The 21,401-nt window shown below is 45.7% G+C and overlaps 1 protein-coding gene, 1 long non-coding RNA gene and 1 other non-coding gene across 3 annotated transcripts; 2 read left to right on the forward strand and 1 right to left on the reverse strand.

Moving 5' to 3' along the window:
* Nucleotides 1–1,358: 1,358 nt before the first annotated feature.
* Nucleotides 1,359–3,345, forward strand: LOC138819439 (uncharacterized). The gene is made up of 3 exons (XR_011369435.1): nucleotides 1,359–1,566; nucleotides 1,828–1,954; nucleotides 3,254–3,345. It is a non-coding gene; the product is annotated as an uncharacterized lncRNA (long non-coding RNA).
* A 1,777-nt stretch (nucleotides 3,346–5,122) lies between these two features.
* Nucleotides 5,123–5,249, forward strand: LOC138819595 (small nucleolar RNA SNORA20). Its single transcript, XR_011369513.1, has one exon. It is a non-coding gene; the product is annotated as a small nucleolar RNA SNORA20 (small nucleolar RNA).
* A 2,374-nt stretch (nucleotides 5,250–7,623) lies between these two features.
* On the reverse strand, nucleotides 7,624–17,996 carry LOC138819438 (acetyl-CoA acetyltransferase, cytosolic). The gene is made up of 9 exons (XM_070010955.1): nucleotides 17,890–17,996; nucleotides 17,286–17,420; nucleotides 14,114–14,295; nucleotides 12,143–12,260; nucleotides 10,727–10,870; nucleotides 9,752–9,874; nucleotides 8,893–9,047; nucleotides 8,297–8,407; nucleotides 7,624–8,008 (listed from the first exon to the last, which is right to left on the reverse strand). The coding sequence occupies exons 1-9, from the start codon at nucleotides 17,942–17,944 to the stop codon at nucleotides 7,838–7,840; spliced, it is 1,194 nt and encodes a 397-aa protein (XP_069867056.1). The 5' UTR covers nucleotides 17,945–17,996; the 3' UTR covers nucleotides 7,624–7,837.
* Between the last annotated feature and the right edge of the window lie 3,405 nt (nucleotides 17,997–21,401).

A 21,401-nucleotide genomic window follows, 5' to 3' on the forward strand; every position in this document is an offset into this window, starting at 1 on the left:
ACCGCTGGGCTGGAGGTGGAGTGGGCGGGGCGCCCCGCGGGGCCCTGGGACCTGGGGTTCCGGGCGCTGCGGCCTTGGGACCAGGGCCTGGGTTACGAGTGCGCGGTGGGGAGCCGCTCTAGATGACCGGCTCGGAGGTCTGGGGGTGCAGGCCCACCCGCCAATGACACAGATCTCGGGGTGCAGGCCGGACCCGCGAGCCTTTGGCTGCATAGCCTCCCCACGCCCCGATCTTTATCCTCACTTGTTTCAAAGTTCGGTGTTTTCTTTTAACTTGGAGATTTCTCTATCAGAACTGCTTGCTCAGCCCACTGATCTCGGTAAAGGTTGAACATCGTGTTAGGAGAAAAGTTACACTCTTAACATTGCCTATGCCTTCCCGGCATTCCTCGGAGGAGAAGGTAACACGAGGTGTGTAAAAGTGACTCGAATCGAAGACGGTGGTAGCAAATAACACCATAGCAGTTGGGTAACAGGTAATTCTTTGTAACCAGCTTGGTGACATGCTGGTACTTGAAAGGCCTCGAGTGCCCAGGCATCAGTAGACACCAGGACCCCAAACCACTGATGAGTTGAGGTTTAAACAAACTTTTATTTGAGCGGAAGAACAAAGTGCTGATGCGTCAGGGCCGTGCCCAAGGTCGGAGCTCAGGGCTCGGCCTTGAGTGCCAGCCTGTGTCAGCTTTTAAGCATTTTTGACCTGAAGGGGAAGGGGGAGAGCTTAAGCTTTGCTCAGTTGGGCTTTGTCCATTCTGGCCAATGTTTACTCCAGAGATTATTACAATTTCTGCCAGGGCCCTCTGCCTAGGACTGTTGACGGGAAACTTGGGGAATAGAACCAAAGATGGGAGTGATAGTTAGAAGTGGATTTACAATTTAAATTTTATAACCACAAAAATAAAGTTACAAAATCATCCATTATTGATAAGCACAGGCTTTTAATTTTTGCATGGCCTAAGGACCTAAATCAAATATTCTATCTTTAATTTTTTTTTTTTTTTTGGTCGGTCGTGGGGCTTGAACTCTGGGCCTGGGTGCTGTCCCTCAGCTCTTCAGCCCAAGGTGAGCGCTCTACCACTTGAGCTACAGCGCCACTTCCGGTTTTCTGGTGGTTTATTGGAGATAGGAGTCTCATGGTCTCTCCTGCCCGGGCTGGCTTTGAACCGAGATCCTCAGATCTCAGCCTCCTGAGTAGCTAGGATTACAGGCCACCAGTGCCCGGCCCTATCTTTAATTTTTATACCACAACAAAAGGCAAAGGTAGGAAGATGGAGAGTTCAAGGCCAGCCCAGAACTATGGAGCAAATAGGGGTATAATTGCTTTGGGTGTTAAATGTGTGCCCTTCCTTCATTGAGAGTCTCCTTATCCTTAACTATTCACAAGAAATGGTGATTTCTTCTCCAACATGGTAGTGGATGCCGTGCTTGCTATTAAGTACACAGACTCAAGAGGCCAGCCACGCTATCCAGTCACTTCTGTTAATATTCTGAAAGCTCACGGGAGAAGTCAAACAGAAAGCATGCTGGTCAATGGCTATGCACTCAACTGTGTGGTGGGATCCCAGGGTAAGATCTTGGAATTAAATTACTACAGTATAAGAGTGCCTTTGTTGTGGTTTGTGTACAGTAATGTCTTCTCTAACATAAACACAGAAAATAGGAGGTTGCATGTCCTTAGTGCCTTAAGGTTTAATGTAATGAATTACAAGTTAAATTGTATTTGTATGTAATGTTACATTTTTGTTCTGTTCTATTTTGATCTAAAAGTAGCTGCATTTCATGGACCATAGCATTATTATAGTTACCTTACATTATGTTTACTTACAGGCATGCCCAAGAGGATAGTTAATGCAAAAATTGCTTGCCTTGACTTCAGCCTGCAGAAAACAAAAATGAAACTTGGTGTACAAGTGGTTATCACAGACCCTGAGAAATTGGACCAAATTAGACAGAGGTATGGTGGGAAATTTTTGGCCTTTGAAAGGAGCTGTTTGTGAGTTATTCTTGGGTCACAACGGATTGAGTGTGCTAAAAAGAATGAGTCTTGGGAAGTAGCACTGTGGCTCAAGTGGTAGAGCGCTAGCCTTGAGCTGAAGAGCTGAGGGACAGCACTCAGGCCTAGAGTTCAGGCCCCATGACTGGACCCTGCCAAAAAAATGAGTCTTAGAGATAACCAAACAAGTGGCTTATTAGTAAAAATATATTAGTTTTGATTACAATTGGGAGTTTGAAGTGTGTGTTTTGAAGGATTTTAACATCTTATCCAAGTGAAGCTCAGAGGTTTCAATAGGATTGAAGATGATACATGAAAATTGATCTGTGTGTGTTTCATGTTATGGTTAAAGATCTAAAAGTCAAAATCTAGAATCCTATTTCATCAAAGAAGCAGTTAAAACCTGACAGTTGAGTGTTAACTTAGTATGATTGACACTAAGGCTGCCAGTGATAGGATTCAACCTGTACATTGCAGTAGACAGTTGTGGAGATTTTGTCTGCCTAATTCCATGTGACCTGCATCATTCAGATAACTTGGGTTACTTTTATTTCAGTTGATGTGGTAACTAAATGCTGTGGAGCACATGTGATGTTGCACTATTTGTATACAATGCTTAATGATGTATCAGGATGTCTGACATATCTATGATCTCAGATTTATGATTTCTTTGTTAGGAACTTAAAAGTACTTAAGTGTCAGTAACTATGATTACATATCTTCCTGTGCTGTAGCATGGGGGGGGGGTGCATTTGTGGGGCCTGAACTCTGGGCCTGGGCACTGTCCCTTGCTCTTCAGCTCAAGGCTAGCGCTCTACCACTTGAGCCACAGTGCCACTTCCGGCTTTTTTTCTTTTTGCTTATATGGTGCTGAGGAATCGAACCCAGGGCCTCATGCATGCAAGGCAAGCGCTCTACCACTGAGCCACCTTCCCAGCCCCATGAAAGTTGTTTCTCTTGACGACCTGGCCTGTGTACCCATTAGTAATCTTGTCTCCATCTCTCTGTGAACTTCATAACCTGGACTGGCTCGAAACACTCAATTCTGCCTCAGGCTCTTACTTAAAAGCAGTAGAGTTCTGACTACATTGCTTGATTAGGAAATCAAACTGGAATTGACAGCATAGTTTTTTTGAGTTTTTCTATAAATTGGAGTGACTTTAAATTCTAGTTATAGATGGGGAGAAAAACCCAGTTAATTTAACACAAATGTTTTTGAAAACGATGTCACTGTTACATTACCAATCACTTTCTCTTTAGGGAGTCAGATATCACCAAGGAGAGGATTCAGAAGATCCTGGTGGCTGTCGCTAATGTTGTTCTCACTGCTGGAGGGATTGATGACATGTGCCTCAAGTATTTTATGGTTTTAAGGCAGTCTGGAGAGTTTGTTGGTGGTGGTGGTGGTTGTGAGGCCTGAAATCTGGGCCTGGGCGCTATCCCTCAGCTCTTCAGCTCAAGGCTACGGCTCAACCACTTGAACCATAGCACCACTTCCACCTTTTTCTGCTTATGTGGGGCTAAGGAATTGAACCCAGCATGCAAGGTAAGCACTCTACCCTTGAGCCACCTTCCCAGACCCAGTCCAGAGAATTTTAAAGAGAGACCTTAAACATGTTGCTAAGGCTTCTGGGTGTAGGTCTTCTACTGGCTCTCATAAAATATCTCACCCCAATGTATGTGACCATATCGAAACCACTTTACTTTGAAATACTGACTATACAGCTTTTCAAAACAATTTCACTTAATGCTTTGTGCAGCAGTACATTCAGAGCCATTGCCATATACCTAGAAATCCTGGGTCTTTAACTCACTGAGTTTATTTTACTTTTATTCTCTTCAAAAATGTCATTGTTCTGCCGGGCGCTGGTGGCTCACGCCTGTTAATCCTAGCTACTCAGGAGGCTGAGATCTGAGGATCGCAGTTAAAAGCCAGCCTGGGCAGGAAAGACCGTGAGACTCCTATCTCCAATAAACCACCAGAAAACCGGAAGTGGCACTGTAGCTCAAGTGGTAGAGCGCTCGCCTTGAGCTGAAGAGCTGAGGGACAGTGCCCAGGCCCAGAGTTCAAGCCCCAGGACCGACAAAAAAAAAAGTAATTGTTCTGTCTTAATTAGGAAGACATTTGCTTGTCTGATGCTTAACGATAATATAAGCCACTTTTATCATAAAAGTCTGAATCTTGAAGATTCTAAAGCCATGCTGAGTGTTGGTGGCTGAAGCCTCTAATCCTAGATATTCAGGAAGTCGAGATAGCATTTTTATAGAGGATTTTATAGAGGATCACATTTAGAGCCACCCTGGGCAGGAAAGTGAGCTTCAGTTAACCACCAGAAAACCCAAAGTGGTGCTGTACCTCAAAGTAGTAGAGCACTAGCCTTGAGTGAAAAAGCTCATAAACAGCCAGGCGCTGGTGGCTCATGTCTGTCATCCTAGCTACTCAGGAGGCTGAGATCTGAGGATCATGGTTCAAAGCCAGCCCAGGCAGAAAAGCCTGTGAGACTCTTATCTCCAATAAACCACCAGAAAACCAGAAGTGGCGCTGTAGCTCAAGTGGTAGAGCGCTCGCCTTGAGCTGAAGAGCTGAGGGACAGCGCCCAGGCCCAGAGTTCAAGCCCCACGACCGACAAAAAAAATAAAAAAGTAAAAATTAAAATTAAAAACAAAGCTGATGAACAGCCCCATGACTAACAAAAAAAAAAGAAAGAAAGAAAGAAAGAAAGAGAAAAACCTTTCATATCTTTCACAGCAAGTGTTTTATCAACCCTGGCCAATTTGGAAGGTGAAAAAATTTTTTTTGGCCAGTCCTGGGGCTGAACTTAGAGCCTGGGCACTGTCCGTGAGCTTTCTTTCATTCAAGGCTAGCACTCCTCTGCTTGAGCCACAGCACTACTTCTAGACTTTTCTGTTTATGAGGTACTGCAGAATCATACCTGGGACTTCATGCATGCTATTCAAGCATTCTACCACTAAGCTATTCCCATCTGTGAAGAAACTTTTGATGCTACAATGTTGGGACGAACAGAAGAGGCAGAAGAGGTGGTACAAGAAAGAATTTGTGATGATGAACTCATCTTAATCAAAAAGTAAGCAACTTTCTAAGTTCTGAAACTATGCAGACTTAGTGAATTTCCCACTTATTTGCTGCTGTAATCCCTTGGTGATATGAGCAGCTGTAAGCATGGGATAAAGTAATATTGAGACATGGTAAATTGAGGTGAAATGCATTTCATCTTTTTGCATGGTCTAGACATTGTTTGTACTGCTGAATAGGCAAAATGTCATACACAGGCAGAATTTAATCCAGGCACATGCAGTGGAAATACTAGGAATTTCCCATTTTGTTTTAATAGTACAAAGGCTCGTACATCTGCGTCAATTATCTTGCGTGGGGCAAATGATTTCATGTGTGATGAGATGGAGTGCTCCCTACATGATGCTCTGTGTGTGGTGAAGAGAGTTTTAGAGTCCAAGTCTGTGGTCCCAGGTGGTGGGGCCGTAGAAACAGCCCTTTCCATTTACCTTGAAAACTATGCAACCAGCATGTAAGTGCCATTTGTTTTCAAGAGTATGGCAGGTCAGTTCCTGTTTTACTACTACCTGGAGACCTTAGCTGCTGCAGTGGGCTTCAGGTGCCTTTTGTGTTTCTTAGGGGTCTCGGGAACAGCTTGCGATTGCTGAATTTGCAAGATCTCTCCTTGTTATTCCTAATACTCTGGCAGTTAACACTGCTCAAGACTCCACAGACCTGGTTGCAAAGAGCATTTCATAATGAGGCTCAAGTTAACCCAGAACGCAAAAACCTAAAATGGTAAGTATTTGATTTCCAGGTCTTTTTCATTTTCATCTAATAATCATACATAACAATTTAGTTCTGTGTCCATTTCTTTTAAATCCATACCTGTTCAAAGGGGTTTCAGGTCAATGTCAAGTTCTGGTTACAGTGTCTTGAACATCTCCTGTTCCATCACTGTCCCCTGAAAACAGCAATTTATTTAACTATTTTCCATTCCTGTTTGAACTCTGGGTCTTGGTTCTATCCCTAAATTTTTGAGTTTTGGGGTACCAATTTTGGCTTTTTCAAATGTTTATGTGGTACTGAGGAATCGAATCCAGGCCTTCATACATGCGAAGCAAACACTAAACCACATCCCTACCCCTCTTCCTAAATTGTGTTCACGGTTAGTGCGCTACCACTTGATCCACAGCTCCACTTGCTAGTTTTTGTGTGTGTTTAATTGGACATAAGTCTCACATATTTTTCAGCCAACTAATTGCGTACCACAATCCTGAGGTCTTATAATCCAAAGGTATGAGCCACCATCACCTGACTCAAAACATTTTGTTGTTGTTGGTCACAGGGCTTGAACTCTGGGCCTGGGTTCTATCCCTCAGCTCTTCAGCTCAACCACTTGGCCACAGAGCCACTTCCAGCTTTTTGTTATATGGTACTAAGGAATCGAACCCAGGGCCTCATGCATGCAAAGCAAGCACTCTACCACTGAGCCAACTTCCCAGCCCAACATCATTTTAAAACATAGATTTAGCATTAATATTTAAACCATTATAACAAGCCTTTATTATTTAACTTGTCCAAAAGATAACTTATCCAAAGCATGATGACCGATGATTAGGAGGGTTACACTTTTCCTACTCAGCTTCTCTGGGTCATCACTACTACAAAAAGGTCATGAGTATCCAATTGGGAGCTCTCACAATCACCCACAAATTCGTGGGAGTACATTCTGACAAATGTGCCAATGGCCAGTGTGAGAGCCTCATCCAGGTACTGACACAAACCATGACCATCATCATTAAGTAATAGGAAACTTTACTGCCATGTCCCCTTTTCTGCAACACCTGGTGCACTGTTCCTTATGCAGATTTGAAGGGCGTGTATGGGAGTGGAGTAATAGATTATCAGGTTAAGAAGTCTGTCAGCTATAAAATCCATTTTCTTTAATTATAGGATTGGCCTGGATTTGGTAAATGGGAAACCCTAAGACAAAAAACAAGCAGGTTTATTTTGTTTTTTTCAGCTCAAGGCTAGTGCTTTACCACTTGATCCACAGTGCCACTTCTGGTTTTCTGGTGGTTTATTAGACATAAGAGTCTCATTGACTTTTCAGCCTGGGCTGGCATTGATCTGTAATCCTCAGATCTCAGCCTCCTGAATAGTAGGATTACTGGCATGAGCCACTGGCACCCAGCAAGCAAAGTTTTTATTTTGTTTTGTTTTGTTGGTCATGGGGCTGGAACTGTGAGACTGAATGCTGTCCTTCAACACTTTAGCTCAAGGCTCGTGTTCTACTACTTGAGCCACTGAAACACTTTTGGTTTTCTGAGTGGTTTACTGGAGATAACAGTCTCACAGACTTCCTGCCTGGGCTGACTGTGAACCTGCCTGGGCTGACTGTGAACTGTGAGCCTCAGATCTTACCTCCTGAGTAGCTAGGATTACAGGCATGAGCCATTGGCGCCCAGACAAGCAGGGGTTTTGAACCCACTATTGTTAAGGTAAAGAACTTGAAATCTGCCACAGACACTGCAATTAATTACCATTCTTTGAATTGATGACCTTATAAAATTACACCTGAGAGCAACGATGATAAACATGGAGGATATCAGGATGCGGTTTACTCCGGAGTCTTTCATGACTGATCTCCCCTTTATTTATAACAATGTTAGATGTCAATATTAACACACACAATCTGTAAACTTGGATTCTTCTGAAGTTGTAGAATGGTTTCCTTCCTCATTTTGGTCCTTAGATTTTACATATTAAAATTTACATTGAAAAAAAAAATCAAGGTTCACGTATAGTTGTGAGTACTGTTAAGCGGTTCACCCTCTCTGAACACACATTGCTATTCCCATCCCACCTCCAATACACAGGGCTGCAACACCACGGCTCTTGTCCATTCTCTCCAGTGTGTGTAGCAGGGTTACAAGGATCCTACAGCCAGATGCTCCAAGGGGGTGGCCCAAGGCTATAGCCCCTCCATCAATGTTGACCTGAAGAGGAGGGAAAGGATCAAATCATTGGATTCATGAACAAAGATTAAATTCCCAAGTATGCTTTAACAGAAAACTACCCTTTCACTGCTGGCAAATAATTCATGCCTCCCACATCAACTGTTGATCATCTTCCCTGTTCTTTATTTCACAATGCCCCATTCATTGTAAATAAATTAATGAGGTCAAAGTATTTTTGCCCTGGGAAACCAACTGAACTCTGTCATACTAGGAGTTTAACTACTTATTTCTTCATCCATTACCCAATGGCCAAACCCAGGCAATTACCTTCTCTGGGCATAATCCAAGTTCTTTAGCTATGGCAGCAGAGACAGCTGCAAAGGCTTCATTGATTTCAAATGCATCGACATCCTCCAGAGACCAGCCTGCTTTAAAGACCTGCAGGAAAGAAGAATGGATAGAGCCCTGGGTAATGAAGGGTGGAATGAACCATTCCTGTTGACAAAAGATTTACAACATGAAAGTGTCACTTTAATGTCACTCTTTAAAGGTGCCACTATGAAGCTATGCGGGGTATTCTATGCCTGTAATCCCAGCACAGGGTTGAGCTGTTACACCATGTAGCCAAACAATCTTAAAACTGTGAAGCAGGCTGGATATGGGGGAACACTTGCAGATGCCCAGGCCCTGACTTCAAATGTCAGTATAGGGAAAGTGATTCTGGCTGCCCCTCATGGTAGAAAATCACTAAAAGTATAATGAAACTAATTTAAGGGTTAGAGGCATTTTAATGACACAATCAAGGACAATCCTGATGATCTGAAGTAGAAAGGTGAGTTTAAACAGAACTTAGTAAAGAATTAGGAGTCTGGCCTTAGCTCAATCAAGAGACCAAATGACAAGGTGTAGGAAGTAAAACTCACAGCTTGCTTTATGGCTGGAATGGGTCCGGTTCCCATAATAGAAGGGTCCACACCTGCTTGTGACCAGGAAACTATCTGTGCTAAAGGTTTAAGACCACGATTTTCAGCTTCTGACTTCTTCATAAGAACCACAGCTGCAGCACCATCATTGATTCCTGTAAAATATTGCTTGATTTTTGTAAGATATTTTTTTAAGCTACCTATCTGTAGATCCTGTATTTTCCACCAGTGGACATGAGTTACATTGACATCTTGGGAAAGCGGTTCACTGAAATTCAGCAGTTTACAGTGTACTTACAAATACTTTTGACCATATAACTCCATAGAACATAAGAACCTGATTTTCCCCAGAGCAGACGGGGAAGGTAGAGAAATGGGAATAGTGAACTCCTAAGGAATACTGGGTATTTCTGATATCAGGAAGTACTGGGTCTAAACCCAGGCATGTTGGGCAAGAGCTCTAACACTTGAAGAATGCCCCCAGTCCTTTCAGTTTTGAGATACAGCCTTGCTAACTGCCTCAGTTAGCCTATATCTGAAATTACAAGTGAATGCTACCATGTCCACACTAAACTCAGGAATTCTTCATTTATCTCTAGTTGCAAGGTCAGGCAATTAACACCAGGCATGGTAGGACACACTGTATTCCCCAGTATATAAGACTCTTAAGGATTGTGATCTCAAGCTTAGTTTGTGCTACAAAGCACCCCCACCCTGAATAATAAAAAGAAAAATTCAGGTAAATCAGTAAATATGGAGAAACTGTAAGAGTTTTTTCATCATTCTGTGTGGGAAAGGTATGCACTTGGTAGACCTTGCAGAAGATGGCACTTCTCCAAACGCCCTTTTGAAAGCAAACCTGAAGCATTAGCTGCGGTGACGGTCCCTGTGCCGTCTGTAAGGAAGTATGGCTTCAGCTTGGCCAGGGCTTCAAGGTTGCTCCCATGGCGAGGAAACTCGTCTGTTTTCACTTCAGTAATGCCTGGGAAGCATAAAACCAAGAACACCACAGAGCTGGCAGTCAGCAGGCTTCAAAGACAAGGGAAGTGGGGCTGGGAAGGTGGCCCAGTGGTAGAGTGCTTGCCTCGCATGCATGAGGCCCTGGGTTCAATTCCTCAGCACCACATAAGTAGGAAAATGCTGGAGGTGGCGCTGTGGCTCAAGTGGTAGAGTGTCAGCCTTGAGCTGAAGAACTGAGGGACAGCGCCCAGGCCCAGTGTTGAGGCCCCATGACCGACCAAAAAAAAAAAAAAAGGTCTATTAGTATCTACCCACTTTCATTCCAATAGGAAAGTACACACAAACATTTTAGGGGAATCGTTCCTAAATCCCTCTTCCTTCAGATGAAAGTTTAGGAGTACTGGGCACAAGGAGCTGTGCTTTGTGTCCCTGCACCTGGCTGGTTGGAACTCAGAGGGCAGCAGTCTTAAAGCAGTCAGGCTGCCAGTAAGATAGCAGTTTGCAGTAGGGAATCTGGGCTGTTGCATTCTGTGTTAGATTAAGACAATAGCCCAGAAGGCCCTTCCTCTAGAGATGTGAATGGGAAAGTGCACAGAAGCAGCCACACAGGATGGCCATTCACTGCTGAAGGGGAACAGGCAGCTGCTCCCTCCCAACAACCAGGACCAGTGCTGCAGGCGCTCAGGACACCTGCAGGGAAGGCACAGGGGCTGTGGCCCTCTGGGCTGCACACCCCATGTAACCAGGTACACAAATCCAGCACGGTCTTTCCCACAGCACACACCCATCCAAGAAGCATCTCCACATCTGACTCCTGTGAGTGCCCACTACACATGCACACGTTTGAACTTCCAACTCTGATTTATACACTCACCTTTTCTGGAAGACACGAGAACTGGTACAATCTCTTTGTCAAAATGGCCAGCTTTCTGTGCATGCTCTGTCCTGTTCTGGGACAGCAGTGCAACCTTGTCCTGATCTTCTCTACTCACCTGCCATTGCTTGGCAACATTTTCAGCTACAGGGAAATAGCAAAAACCCAACATGTCAATGAACTGTTTTATGTAATAAAAGGTATACACACCAGCACACTCTTGGGTGGACGGAAGTGCGTGTGTGTATAGAGTGCGCCTCTTGTCCACACACCACACCCCAAAATGGCAGTCCTTCTAAGGAGGCCATTTTTTTCCTCTTCTCACTCCCTTTCTTGTAAACGTGAACACAGTAACTATATTTTTGCACCTCGGGCTTGGCTTTAGCATTCTTCTGAAGAGAAGGAAAAGTGTGTGTATGTGTGTTTGTGTATACTACCTATATATATATATATATATATATATTTTTTTTTTTTTTTTTTTGTCAGTCATGGGGCCTGAACTCTGGGCCTGGGCACTGTCCCTGAGCCCTTGAGCTCAAGGCTAGTGCTCTACCACTTGAGCCACAGCGCCACTTCCGGCCTTTTCTAACTATGTGTTGCTGAGGAATGAACCCAGGGCGTCATGCATGCTAGGCAAACACTGTACCACTGAGCCACCTTCCCAGTCCCCCAATATTTTTTATATAAATTCATAGCTACAGCTTAAACTCATTTTACATTTGTGAATTTACCCACCACCCTATCCTTCTGCCCCAATCTACCCTCTCCCCAACTCCTTACACCTCTCTTGTAGAGGGATTGAAAGCAGAACTGCTGGCTACTCTGTGAGGATTTGAGGATTGAGCAAGTCAGGTGCATCTGAAAGGTACAGCCTATCTCCTTGTCTAATGTAAAGTCTACCCACCATATTCTTTTTTTTTTGGTAGGTTGTGCGGCTTGAACTCTGGGCCTGTGCGTTGTCTCTGGGCACTTTAGCTCAAGATAAGCACTCTACCACTTGAACCACATTGTCACTTCCAGTTTTCTGGTGGTTAATTGGAGATAAGAGTCTCATGGACTTTGCTGCCCAGGCTTGCTTGGAACCTCCATTCTCAGATCTCAGCCTCCTGAGTAGCTAGGATTACAGGTGTGAGCCACCAGCGCCTGGCCCTACCCAATTCTTATCAATAAGTTCTGCAGCCATGACCGATTTTCCCACGTGAGTCCTAGAGCAAACACAGGCCACCAGCTAACCACCTTCAAGTGCCTGAGCACCATGCACTTACCTTTTGGACACCATTTCATGACTCAGTTTCCTGGCCATGGAAGAATCAAGTGACTGCCAGACCCACAGCCTGGGACAGCAAGACTCACTAACATGATATACTTCTTGCAAACTTCTTAAAGCTAGTGTACTTGCAACTATATCTGCCTTACCTGTAATGCCCATATGATAGTTGTGAAAGGCATCTGTAAGACCATCGTGGAGAATGCTATCAGCCAGGGGCATCTCACCCATCCTGACTCCTGTTCTCAGGTGAGCCAGGTGAGGAGCCTGGAGGAAGAAGTAAAAATGGAGTCTGTAATCCCAGCTACTCAGGAGGCTGAGACCTGAGGATCATAGTTCAAAGCCAGCCTAGGCAGGACAGGCCATGAGACTCTTATCTCCAGTCAACTACTCAGAAAAAGGTGCTAGAATAGAAAGGAAAAGGTAACATACTTGGTAGAAGTGGGGGTACCATTATCACCACTGGGCAGATTTGAGGGACAGGACTTGGGGGAAGAAATCCCACAAGGCAAACCTATTGTTGCCTGAGGGCTCCACTCAGTAATCCTCCTTTCCATGTTCTCCCTTTGTTTATGTGCCAGTATGGCACTTGAACTCATGGCCTTTCAATCTTTTGGGGCTTTGGAACTCAAGGCTGGAGGTTTATAACTTGAGCCATATCTCCACTAGTTATGGGTTTTGTTTTTGTTTTTGGTCCTGGGGACAGAACTCTGGGCCTGGGCGCTGTCCCTCAGCTTTTCAGCTGAGAGCACTAAGGATAGTGATCTACAACTTGAAATATACCACCACTTCTGGGTTTTTTCTGCTGATGTGAGGCTGAGGAATTAAACCCAGAGGGCCTCATGCATGAAAGGCAAGGACCCTACCACTGAGCCACCTTCCCAGCCCCTTATTTATGTTTTTGAGATGAGGTTTAAGAAATGTTACTCAAGCTGGTCTCAAACTTCTGGGCTCAAGTGATCATTCTGTTTCAACCTCCTGAGAAGCTGGGACTATACATATGCCCAACCACAACCTGACTCTTGCCATGTTTTGTACCTACAAAGTCAGCCAAGGTGATCCCTGAGGTCTTCCTTGTCATGTACAGGAAGGAAAGTGGAAACCACAAGTGTTCAGTTTTCCTCATAATAGGAAGGAAACTTATAATCAAGGATATCGCCAGGCTTGGCGCCACATTCCTACAAGCGGGGCACTCGTGAGGAAGAGGAAGGAGGATCACTGAGATCCAGCCCAGACTGGGCCATGTATCCAAACAAGACATAAAAAACAAAACAATTTTCTTTCATGCGATTCTTTCTCACACATTTATAAGATGACTTCTTTGTTGCTTTGTATGTTCCTCCCCCACGGTATAACCCCTGCTTTCACTGTATTTGATGTCGGTATAATTTGTGGAGGGGAAGTGAAAAAACAAATTGTTTAAATAGGGATACAGGTGGACTCATTGCAACAATGAGATGTACAAGTCGTTATGTCGAAAACGAACTTTACAACTTTGGTGGGGATGGAGGATGTAAGGGATGAGAAGGGGAAAGAAAGGAGGCTACAATGCTTGATAAGAAATGTACTCATTAGGGTGGGACGGTGGCTCAGTGGTAGAGCGCTTGCCTTGCATGCATGAGGCCCTGGGTTCGATTCCTCAGCAGGAGAAAAAAAAAAGCCGGAAGTGGCATTATGGCTCAAATGGTAGAATGCTAGCCTTGAGCTGAAGAGCTGAGGGACAGTGCTCAGGCCCAGAGTTCAGGCCCCATGACCGGACCCCAAAAAAAAAAAAAAAAAAGAAATGTACTCATTATCTTGCCCATGTAATTGTAACCCTCTGTACAGTATTTTCACAAAACACAAAACAAAACAAAACCAAACCAGGGCTATCAATCTACTACTATTCTGAGTTTAATTCAGAAAATACTGTATGCTTCAGTAACAATAGTGTAGAAAATACATATTCTCTTCCAATTGCACTGGTTGACGTATGCTTTTCTTCTACTGGGATTTCCTAAGCAATCTGAAGAATAGACAGCCTTAGGTAGGTGTCATTCACGTGCACACTGTGATTCCAGCTCTGGCACCCATCAGCTTCCTCAGCCATGACAGGACATGGGCGGCCAGGAGAGCCTTACCTTGCTCATGCTTTCCATGCCTCCAGCCACCACAATGCTGGAGTCACCTATCTGTATGGACTGGGCTGCCAGGCACACGGCTTTTAGGCCTGACCCACACACCATTTGGCAGCTCCACGCTGGAACCGGGTAGGGGATCCCTGCAGCCACACTGGCTTGCCGGGCAGGGTTCTGCCCACACCCTGGAAGAAGGAACACAAAGGCAATCACTAGGAAAGTACAATACAGTGTACATACAGGCATGCCACATGCCAACTAGGTCACCTGCCACTTCTGAAAATCTGCAGGCAGCTTAGTTCCCACTAAAGGCCAAAAGGCCTGTATATCCTTGGCACCTATCAGTTTGCCCATGGATATACAGTGTCCAGTCTCCTAGTATTTGAAGATTTCTCCTCCACAAAGAAATCATTCTGTACTTATTCACTATCTCTTGGATAAATGGTTATTCAACAAGTATGAAGTCAGAACTGACAAACGCTTTTCCATAATTTAAGAAGAAATTCAACACTTCTTGAAAGCAGAAGATATTTAAATGGAAAATTTCAAATACTCTCACCACAATCTGTTACTAAAGGTCAACAGTAAATTTAGTTATTTAGTAGTTGCTCTATTGCAATTTTCAGATATATCCGTATCTCAGACCTTTCCTTAGAGTTTGTTGGGGGAAAAATAATCTAACCAATCAAGTGTGGTGGTGGTGACTGCTTTTAATCCAGCATTCAGGAGGCAGAGTTTCAGGCGAGCCTGAGCTATAAAGCAAGATCCTGGCTCACCTTAAAAGAAAAACAAGCCGGGCGCTGGTGGCTCACGCCTGTAATACTAGCTACTCAGGAGGCTGAGATCTGAGGATCGCCGTTCAAAGCCAGCCCGGGCAGGAGAGACCGTGAGACTCCTATCTCCAATAAACCATCAGAAAACCGGAAGTGGCGCTGCAGCTCAAGTGGTAGAGCGCTCGCCTTGAGCTGAAGAGCTGAGGGACAATGCCCAGGCCCAGAGTTCAAGCCCCACGACAGACAAAAAAAATAAAAAAATGAAAAACAAACAAAAAACAAGGGTAGGGAATGTAGCTCAATGGTAGTATGCTTGCATAGCATGTACAAGGACCTGTGTTTGGTGTCCAACATAACCAAAACAAAACAAAAACAACAAAAATGAGCCACAGAGCAAAACTTAAAATTATATTAATCAATGCTATTTGTCTGGCATTAGGCTGAATATTAAGAATAGATGAAGTTCATTTGTTATATGGGAATCTGATTACAAGATACAAGGAAGCTACAGTTTGCAAGGTTGAATTGGGAATTTTTATTAGAAAGTTGCCAACTCTTAGCTGACACATGTTCCCCGGAACAACTGCAGCCTGGAATACACTTAATACTGTTAGGAAACTGAACCACAGGGTACTAAAGAAAAAGCATGTCCTGGGAATATGGTTTAGTGGTAGAGTGCCTGTTAGGAACATAGCTAGAAAATAGTAAACAAACCCAGAAGCACCAAGCCCACATGGGGGCTTTTTGTGTGTGTGTGTGTGGTCATGGGGCTTTAACTCTGGGACTGGGCGCTGTCCCTCAGCTCTTTAGCTCAAGGCTAGCATTCTACCACTTGAGCCACAGCGCCACTTCTGTTTTTTTTCTGCTTATGTAGTGCTGAGGAATCGAACCCAGGTCCTCATGCATGAAGGCAAGCACTCTACCACTGAACCACCTTCCCAGGCAAAAAAAAAAGGAAGCCCAATCTTCATGTTGGTTTTTTTTTTGATCGGTTGTGGGGCTTGAACTCTGGGCCTGGGCACTGTCCCTCAGCTCTTCAGCTCAAGGCAAGCGCTCTACCACTTGAGCACAGTGCCACTTCCCACATAAGAGCTTAACTGCTCACACCTGAATGACATTAAGGAGACACATGTGATAGCATAAAAACGGAGCAAGCCTGAAACCAACTTACTACTCTTCAGAAGTGTGCAGAGTCAGAGACTCACCTAACCTAGGAAGAAGTGCCCGCCTTGGAACTACTCAAGCAGCTGAAGCCATTCTGGAGCCAACCAGACTGAGACTCTCAGACCAAGTGACCTAGCAGATAAGCAGTCCTGAGACAGACAGGATGATGTTGGAATAGGATTGTATTGGATGGGTGAACTGCAACACCTACTGGATGGCAATGAAATAACCTAGTGCTTGAGCAAATACCTTTATGTACCTCAACTCATCCACATAATTATTGTGCTTGCTACTGTGCTTGCCTAGCATGCATGATGCCCTGGGTTTGATTCCTCAGTACTACATAAACAGAAAAAGTGGGAAGTGGCACTGTGGCTCAAATGTAGTGTTAGCTGTGAGCAAAAGCAGCTCAGGGGCAGTGCCCAGGCCCAGTTCAATCCCTGCCCCAGGATTCGCAAAAAAAAAAAAAAAAAAAAAAAAGAAAGAAAAGAAAGAAAACAAGAAAGAAAGAAAAAGAAAGAAAGAAAGAGCAGGAAAACAACCTCAACAAACCAAATCAACTCTAATGGAGAGTTGAAAAGGGACACCATGGTGACCTGAGGAGGGTCAGGAGACCTGAGGCATGGTGCCAATGGCGGGTGAGGTGGTGGGGCCTAAATAGGGTTACGGTCGGGGGGCAACAGGGAACTCAGGAGTTCAGAGACTCTCTAGTTCAGGGTACAGGTCTGGCCGGGCTGGGAACCTATTGTCCAAGTCCCTGTTCATCTGCTTCCAGTTAGGAGCCTATGGCCTGGGGGTGGGGATAGGGACCTGGATTTCACCTCTGACAGTTTTCAGAAAGTCCCCACATGCACCAAGATGCCGGGATGCTGCCCGTTAGGCTCACTACCCAGTGGGGTGGCTCATGCCTGTCTATCATCCCAGCTACTCAGGAGGCTGAGGTCTGAGGACCGTGGTTCAAAACCGCCCTGGTAGCAAAGTCCATGAGATTCTTATCGCCCGCCCCTGAGCACCAAAAAGGCAGAAGTAGGGGGGTGGGAGCTCAGGGGCAGTGCCCGGCCCCGAGTTCAAGCCCCAGGCAGGACCGGCACGAAACCAGCAGCAAGCGAGCCTGAGGCGGGGAGCAGGCTGGCAGGGGCCACGGGGGGACGCGTGCGCACGGGCGTGCGCCGGCGAGGGTGCGTGCGTGTGCGGCCGGGACTGGAACCTGCCCTCCGGCGGGCTCACCGAGGAGTTACCTGCGGCCAAGACGTGGCCGAATATGACCTCGGACACCTCCTCCGGAGCCACCGCGGCCCTTTTCAGGACTTCCTTGATGACCGTGGCGCCCAGGTCGTGGGCCGGCACGGTGGACAGGGCGCCATTGAAGGAGCCTACAAGGGAAGGGTGGGAGGCCAAGTTATCTGCGGCCGGAGGACGAGCGCCCGCCCGGGGCGGCGCGACACAGGCCGGGTGGATTTGCACCAAGCTCCTCAAAGGCCGCGAGGAGGCCGCGGTCGCCGAGCCCGCGTCACGCCCACCAGCGCCCAGCGGGCCACCTCAGGCGGACTGGTGGCGCACCCCCGAGCCAGCCAATTAGAGGTCTCGGTAGAGGGCGCTTCTCTACGACAGCCAATGAGAGATCCAGGCCGCAGGTGGCTCTACTGCAGCGAGCCAATCCAAGCCCGAGGGGCGGAGCGGACCGGCTATGCAAGAAGAGGGCGTGGCGTCCAGGCTCGGAGGCGCGCGGCGAGGGTCTCCCAGAGTCGCGAGGACTCGGGCGGCCCCTCACCCGGCCCTCCCCTACGCAGGCCCTGCCCGCAGCGGGCAGGTGGCTAGGGCAAAAGCAGCAGGACAACTCACCAATGACGGTCCGCGCCGCTGCGACGATGACCACGGGGTCGGAGCATGCATTCATCCTGCCGTGCCCGCCTCAGCCGCCGCCGCGCGTCCCGCTCAGTCTGCGAAGGAGGTAAAGAGGGCACTTCAGCTCACATGCCCCGCCAGGGGGCGGAGCCCACGCTCGCCCCGCCCCGCCACTTCCGTGTGGCCCGCAGGCGCAGGGACGGCTGGTCTGGGGGTGGAGCGTGCGGGGCGCCCCGCGGGGCCCTGGGGTCTGGAGTTCGGGGCACTGCGGGCCTTGGGACCAGGGCCTGGGGTACGAGTGCGGGGTGGCGAGCCTCTCTAGATGACCTGCTCGGAGGTCTGGGGTGCACTTCCAGCTTTTTCTGTGCAGATGGTACTGAGGAATGGAACCCAGGGCTTCATGCATGCTAGGCAAGCACTCTACCTTGAGCCACCTTCCCAGCCCCCGTTTTCTTTGTCTGCTGTCTGGCCACACCTTAGTCTCCTTTTGTGGGCTTACTCCAAGATTCCTACTTTGCACCAGCAACCTGGATAATACCAGTCGGTTCTGTCTTCTGTTACCACGTAGTTGCTAACTGGGCTGAAATCTTTCTAATTTGATCTGCTTGGCAGACTGGACCTTCCCACTTAAATTTTCCGTAAACACATAAAATTTAACATATCTATTTTTTTTTATTTTTGTTTTTTTTTTTGGGGGGGGTCCGGTCGTGAGGCTTGAACTCTGGGCCTGGGCGCTGTCCCTCAGCTCTTCAGCTCAAGGCTAGCACTCTACCACTTGAGCCACAGCGCCACTTCCGGCTTTTTTCTTTTTGCTTATGTGGTGCTGAGGAATCGAACCCAGGGCCTCATGAATGCAAGGCAAGCGCTCTACCACTGAGCCACCTTCCCAGCCCAATTTAACATATCTAAACCAATCTCATTATATTCACCTCTTTCATTTTTTTGTTGTTATCCTTAAATAGTTGTACAAAGGGATTTCAACTCAACAGTTTGAGTACAATGCATTTTGCTCATTGTTCTCTCCATCTCTCCCAACCCCTCCAATCTCCAAGTTACTGGCTCCATTTTCACATAGGTACATCGAATACTATAACTTTATTTGCTCACTTTTCCTCTTTCAATTTGTCTTCCCCCCCTTCCCTCGAGCTTGCCTTTCAACACGTTGTTCAAAGAAGTCACAGCATTGGAATCCTCCCTGCACATATTACTTCAGTTAACGTGTTTGTGAATATATGCCTGTGACCTTGTATGTCTGCATGCATACGTTTTTTATTCTCTACATAAAATCTCAATGAATAAGAATATAATCTGTTAAGCTAGAAATCTCTCAAATGCCACTTAAGCTCTACACTCTGCAGGTAGCCTATTTCTTGTATTTGGTACCCCTCAATCTTACACCTAACCTTTTCTACTTACCATGTTGTAGCTCCTAGTTTCATCTGTTTCCTGTACTGAAATCTACAAGCATTGTCTGATGACCAGGATAGATAGATAGATAGATAGATAGATAGATAGATAGATAGATAGATAGATAGATAGATATAGTTATAGTTATGTATATGTACACACACACACTTTATGCAGTCTGTGGGCATTTAATATAATTGAATACTGGCCAGACACTGCTGGCTCACACTTGTAGTCCCAGCTACTCAGAAGGCTGAGACCACTGTGAATTAGCTAGCTAGTTTGTCCTGAAGGGGCCTGTAATCATTCCTAGATTGATCTGTAGTTGCAGGAATCTAGGACAAGTTTTAGCCACAGGCAGAGTTCCCCAACCTAGCATACAGCAAACTTCCTTCTTGGTCTCAGAGCAGAACAAGTGAATCCCAGTGGATTTCCTATGGGATCAAATTAGAAGTACACTCCTTACTTACTACTAGTAAAAGTAGTTCAACACTGTCTAATCACAGCTGTCCATAATGGGTCCATAGCATCCCTTACCACAAAAATTTTCATTATATCCATGGAGTGCTGGGTATAATGGCACATACCTGTAATTCCAGCACTGAGGAGGCTCAGGAAGGAGAATGGTGAGTGCTGGGCCACACACACACACTCAAAAGAACAATGCACTGGTGGCTAATACTTATAATCCTAGCTATTCAGGAAGCTGAGATCTGGAGGACTGCCGTTTTGAGGTCCAGCCAGATAGAAAAATCAGAGACTCATATCCAAAGTAAACAGTAAAAAGCCAGAATGGACATGGCTCAAGCACTAGAATTCCAGCTGAGTCCAAACCTGGTCATGATCAAAATTAAAAAAAAAAAAAAAGATAAACAATGTTTGAATACAGCATATACATTTACTCAGAACATCTGAGAGAAAGCTGTCAGAATGGCACTTCCTTTTACATTCACACAGAACATCTGAGGGAAAGCTGTCAGAATGGCACTTCCTTGCATTGTTTTGCAAAAGTGGCCCAGAAACTAGAATTAGCCACATGTTATTATAGAAGCACTTCACCTGTTTTCCTTACACATTTCTGTAAAACAGGCTGGTCTCAAACTTGAAATCCTCTTGCTTCAGCCCCGGAGGCATTGGAATATAGAAACAGTACACTTGGCTGACGTTATTAATTGTTCCAAAGCATAACTTTTTGGTTTTTTGTTGGTTGTGGGGTTTGAACTCAGGGCCTGCGCTGTCCCTAAGCATTTTTGCTCAAGGTTTAAGCACTCTATCACATTGAGCCACAGCTCTTGTTTTTTGAGTGGTTAATTGAAGCTAAGTCTCATGGGGACTTTTCTGCCAGGGCTGGCTTCAAACTATGATCCTCAGTTCTTGGTCTACTGAATAGCTAGGATTATAGGTGTGAGCCACTCTTGTGATGAGACAGCTAGCATGGAGCAAAAAGAGGTCAGGAACAGCACCCAGGCCTTGAGTTCAAACCCCACAATGGACAAAAAAATAAATAAATACTTAAAGTGGGACATGATGGTAGTGATAACACTGAACAGTTTCTTTGTTGGCATTTGTGAACCCAATGTGCCTGCCCCCACATTAATACATTGAAGCTTTAATCCCCAGTGTAATGGATGCTGTGGGGCTAGTCCTTTGGGGGGAGGGAGGACTTAGGTCATAAGGATGGTTCCATTCTATAAGCGATCCTTCTTCACTCTCTAGAAGAGAAATAACAGCCCTCTGTAAGCCAGGAAGAGGACCCTTGCCAGGAACCAAACCAGCCAAATCTGATTATGACTTCTCAGCCTCCAGAACTGTGTAACTAGGTGTATGCTGAAATATTACTTCCGTTATAAGTAGCCCAAGCTAACACAGCACAGGTACTTAATTCATTCAGTGCTGAGTCAGAGCAGGACTTTCCCTAAGTCACATGACAGATCAGATGCAATGCCAGCCACTACTTCCAAGAACCACCTCAACCTAGGAAGTGGTCTTTCACTGCTCTTCTTACTAACAGTCATACCAGCAAGTGAAAAAGCCAATTCCAGAAATAAGGAACTACTGACTACACAACCACCAGAGATCCTATAAGCTATTTGTCAAAGAAG

This window comes from Dipodomys merriami, unplaced genomic scaffold (genome assembly GCF_024711535.1).
Source record: "Dipodomys merriami isolate MVZ:Mamm:240054 unplaced genomic scaffold, mDipMer1.0.p SCAF_8, whole genome shotgun sequence".
Taxonomy (NCBI): domain Eukaryota; kingdom Metazoa; phylum Chordata; class Mammalia; order Rodentia; family Heteromyidae; genus Dipodomys; species Dipodomys merriami.

What these genes read in the sequence shown, in the direction of transcription:
- LOC138819438 (XM_070010955.1), bottom strand. Translation starts at nt 17,944, where the DNA reads ATGAATGCATGCTCCGACCCCGTGGTCATCGTCGCAGCGGCGCGGACC. An exon ending in CGGCCACGTCTTGGCCGCAG is followed by an intron (nt 14,296 to 17,285) that starts GTAACTCCTCGG and finishes TCCTTCTTCCAG; the next exon opens with GGTGTGGGCAGAACCCTGCC. An exon ending in TTCCAGCCATAAAGCAAGCT is followed by an intron (nt 8,408 to 8,892) that starts GTGAGTTTTACT and finishes TCTTTCCTGCAG; the next exon opens with GTCTTTAAAGCAGGCTGGTC.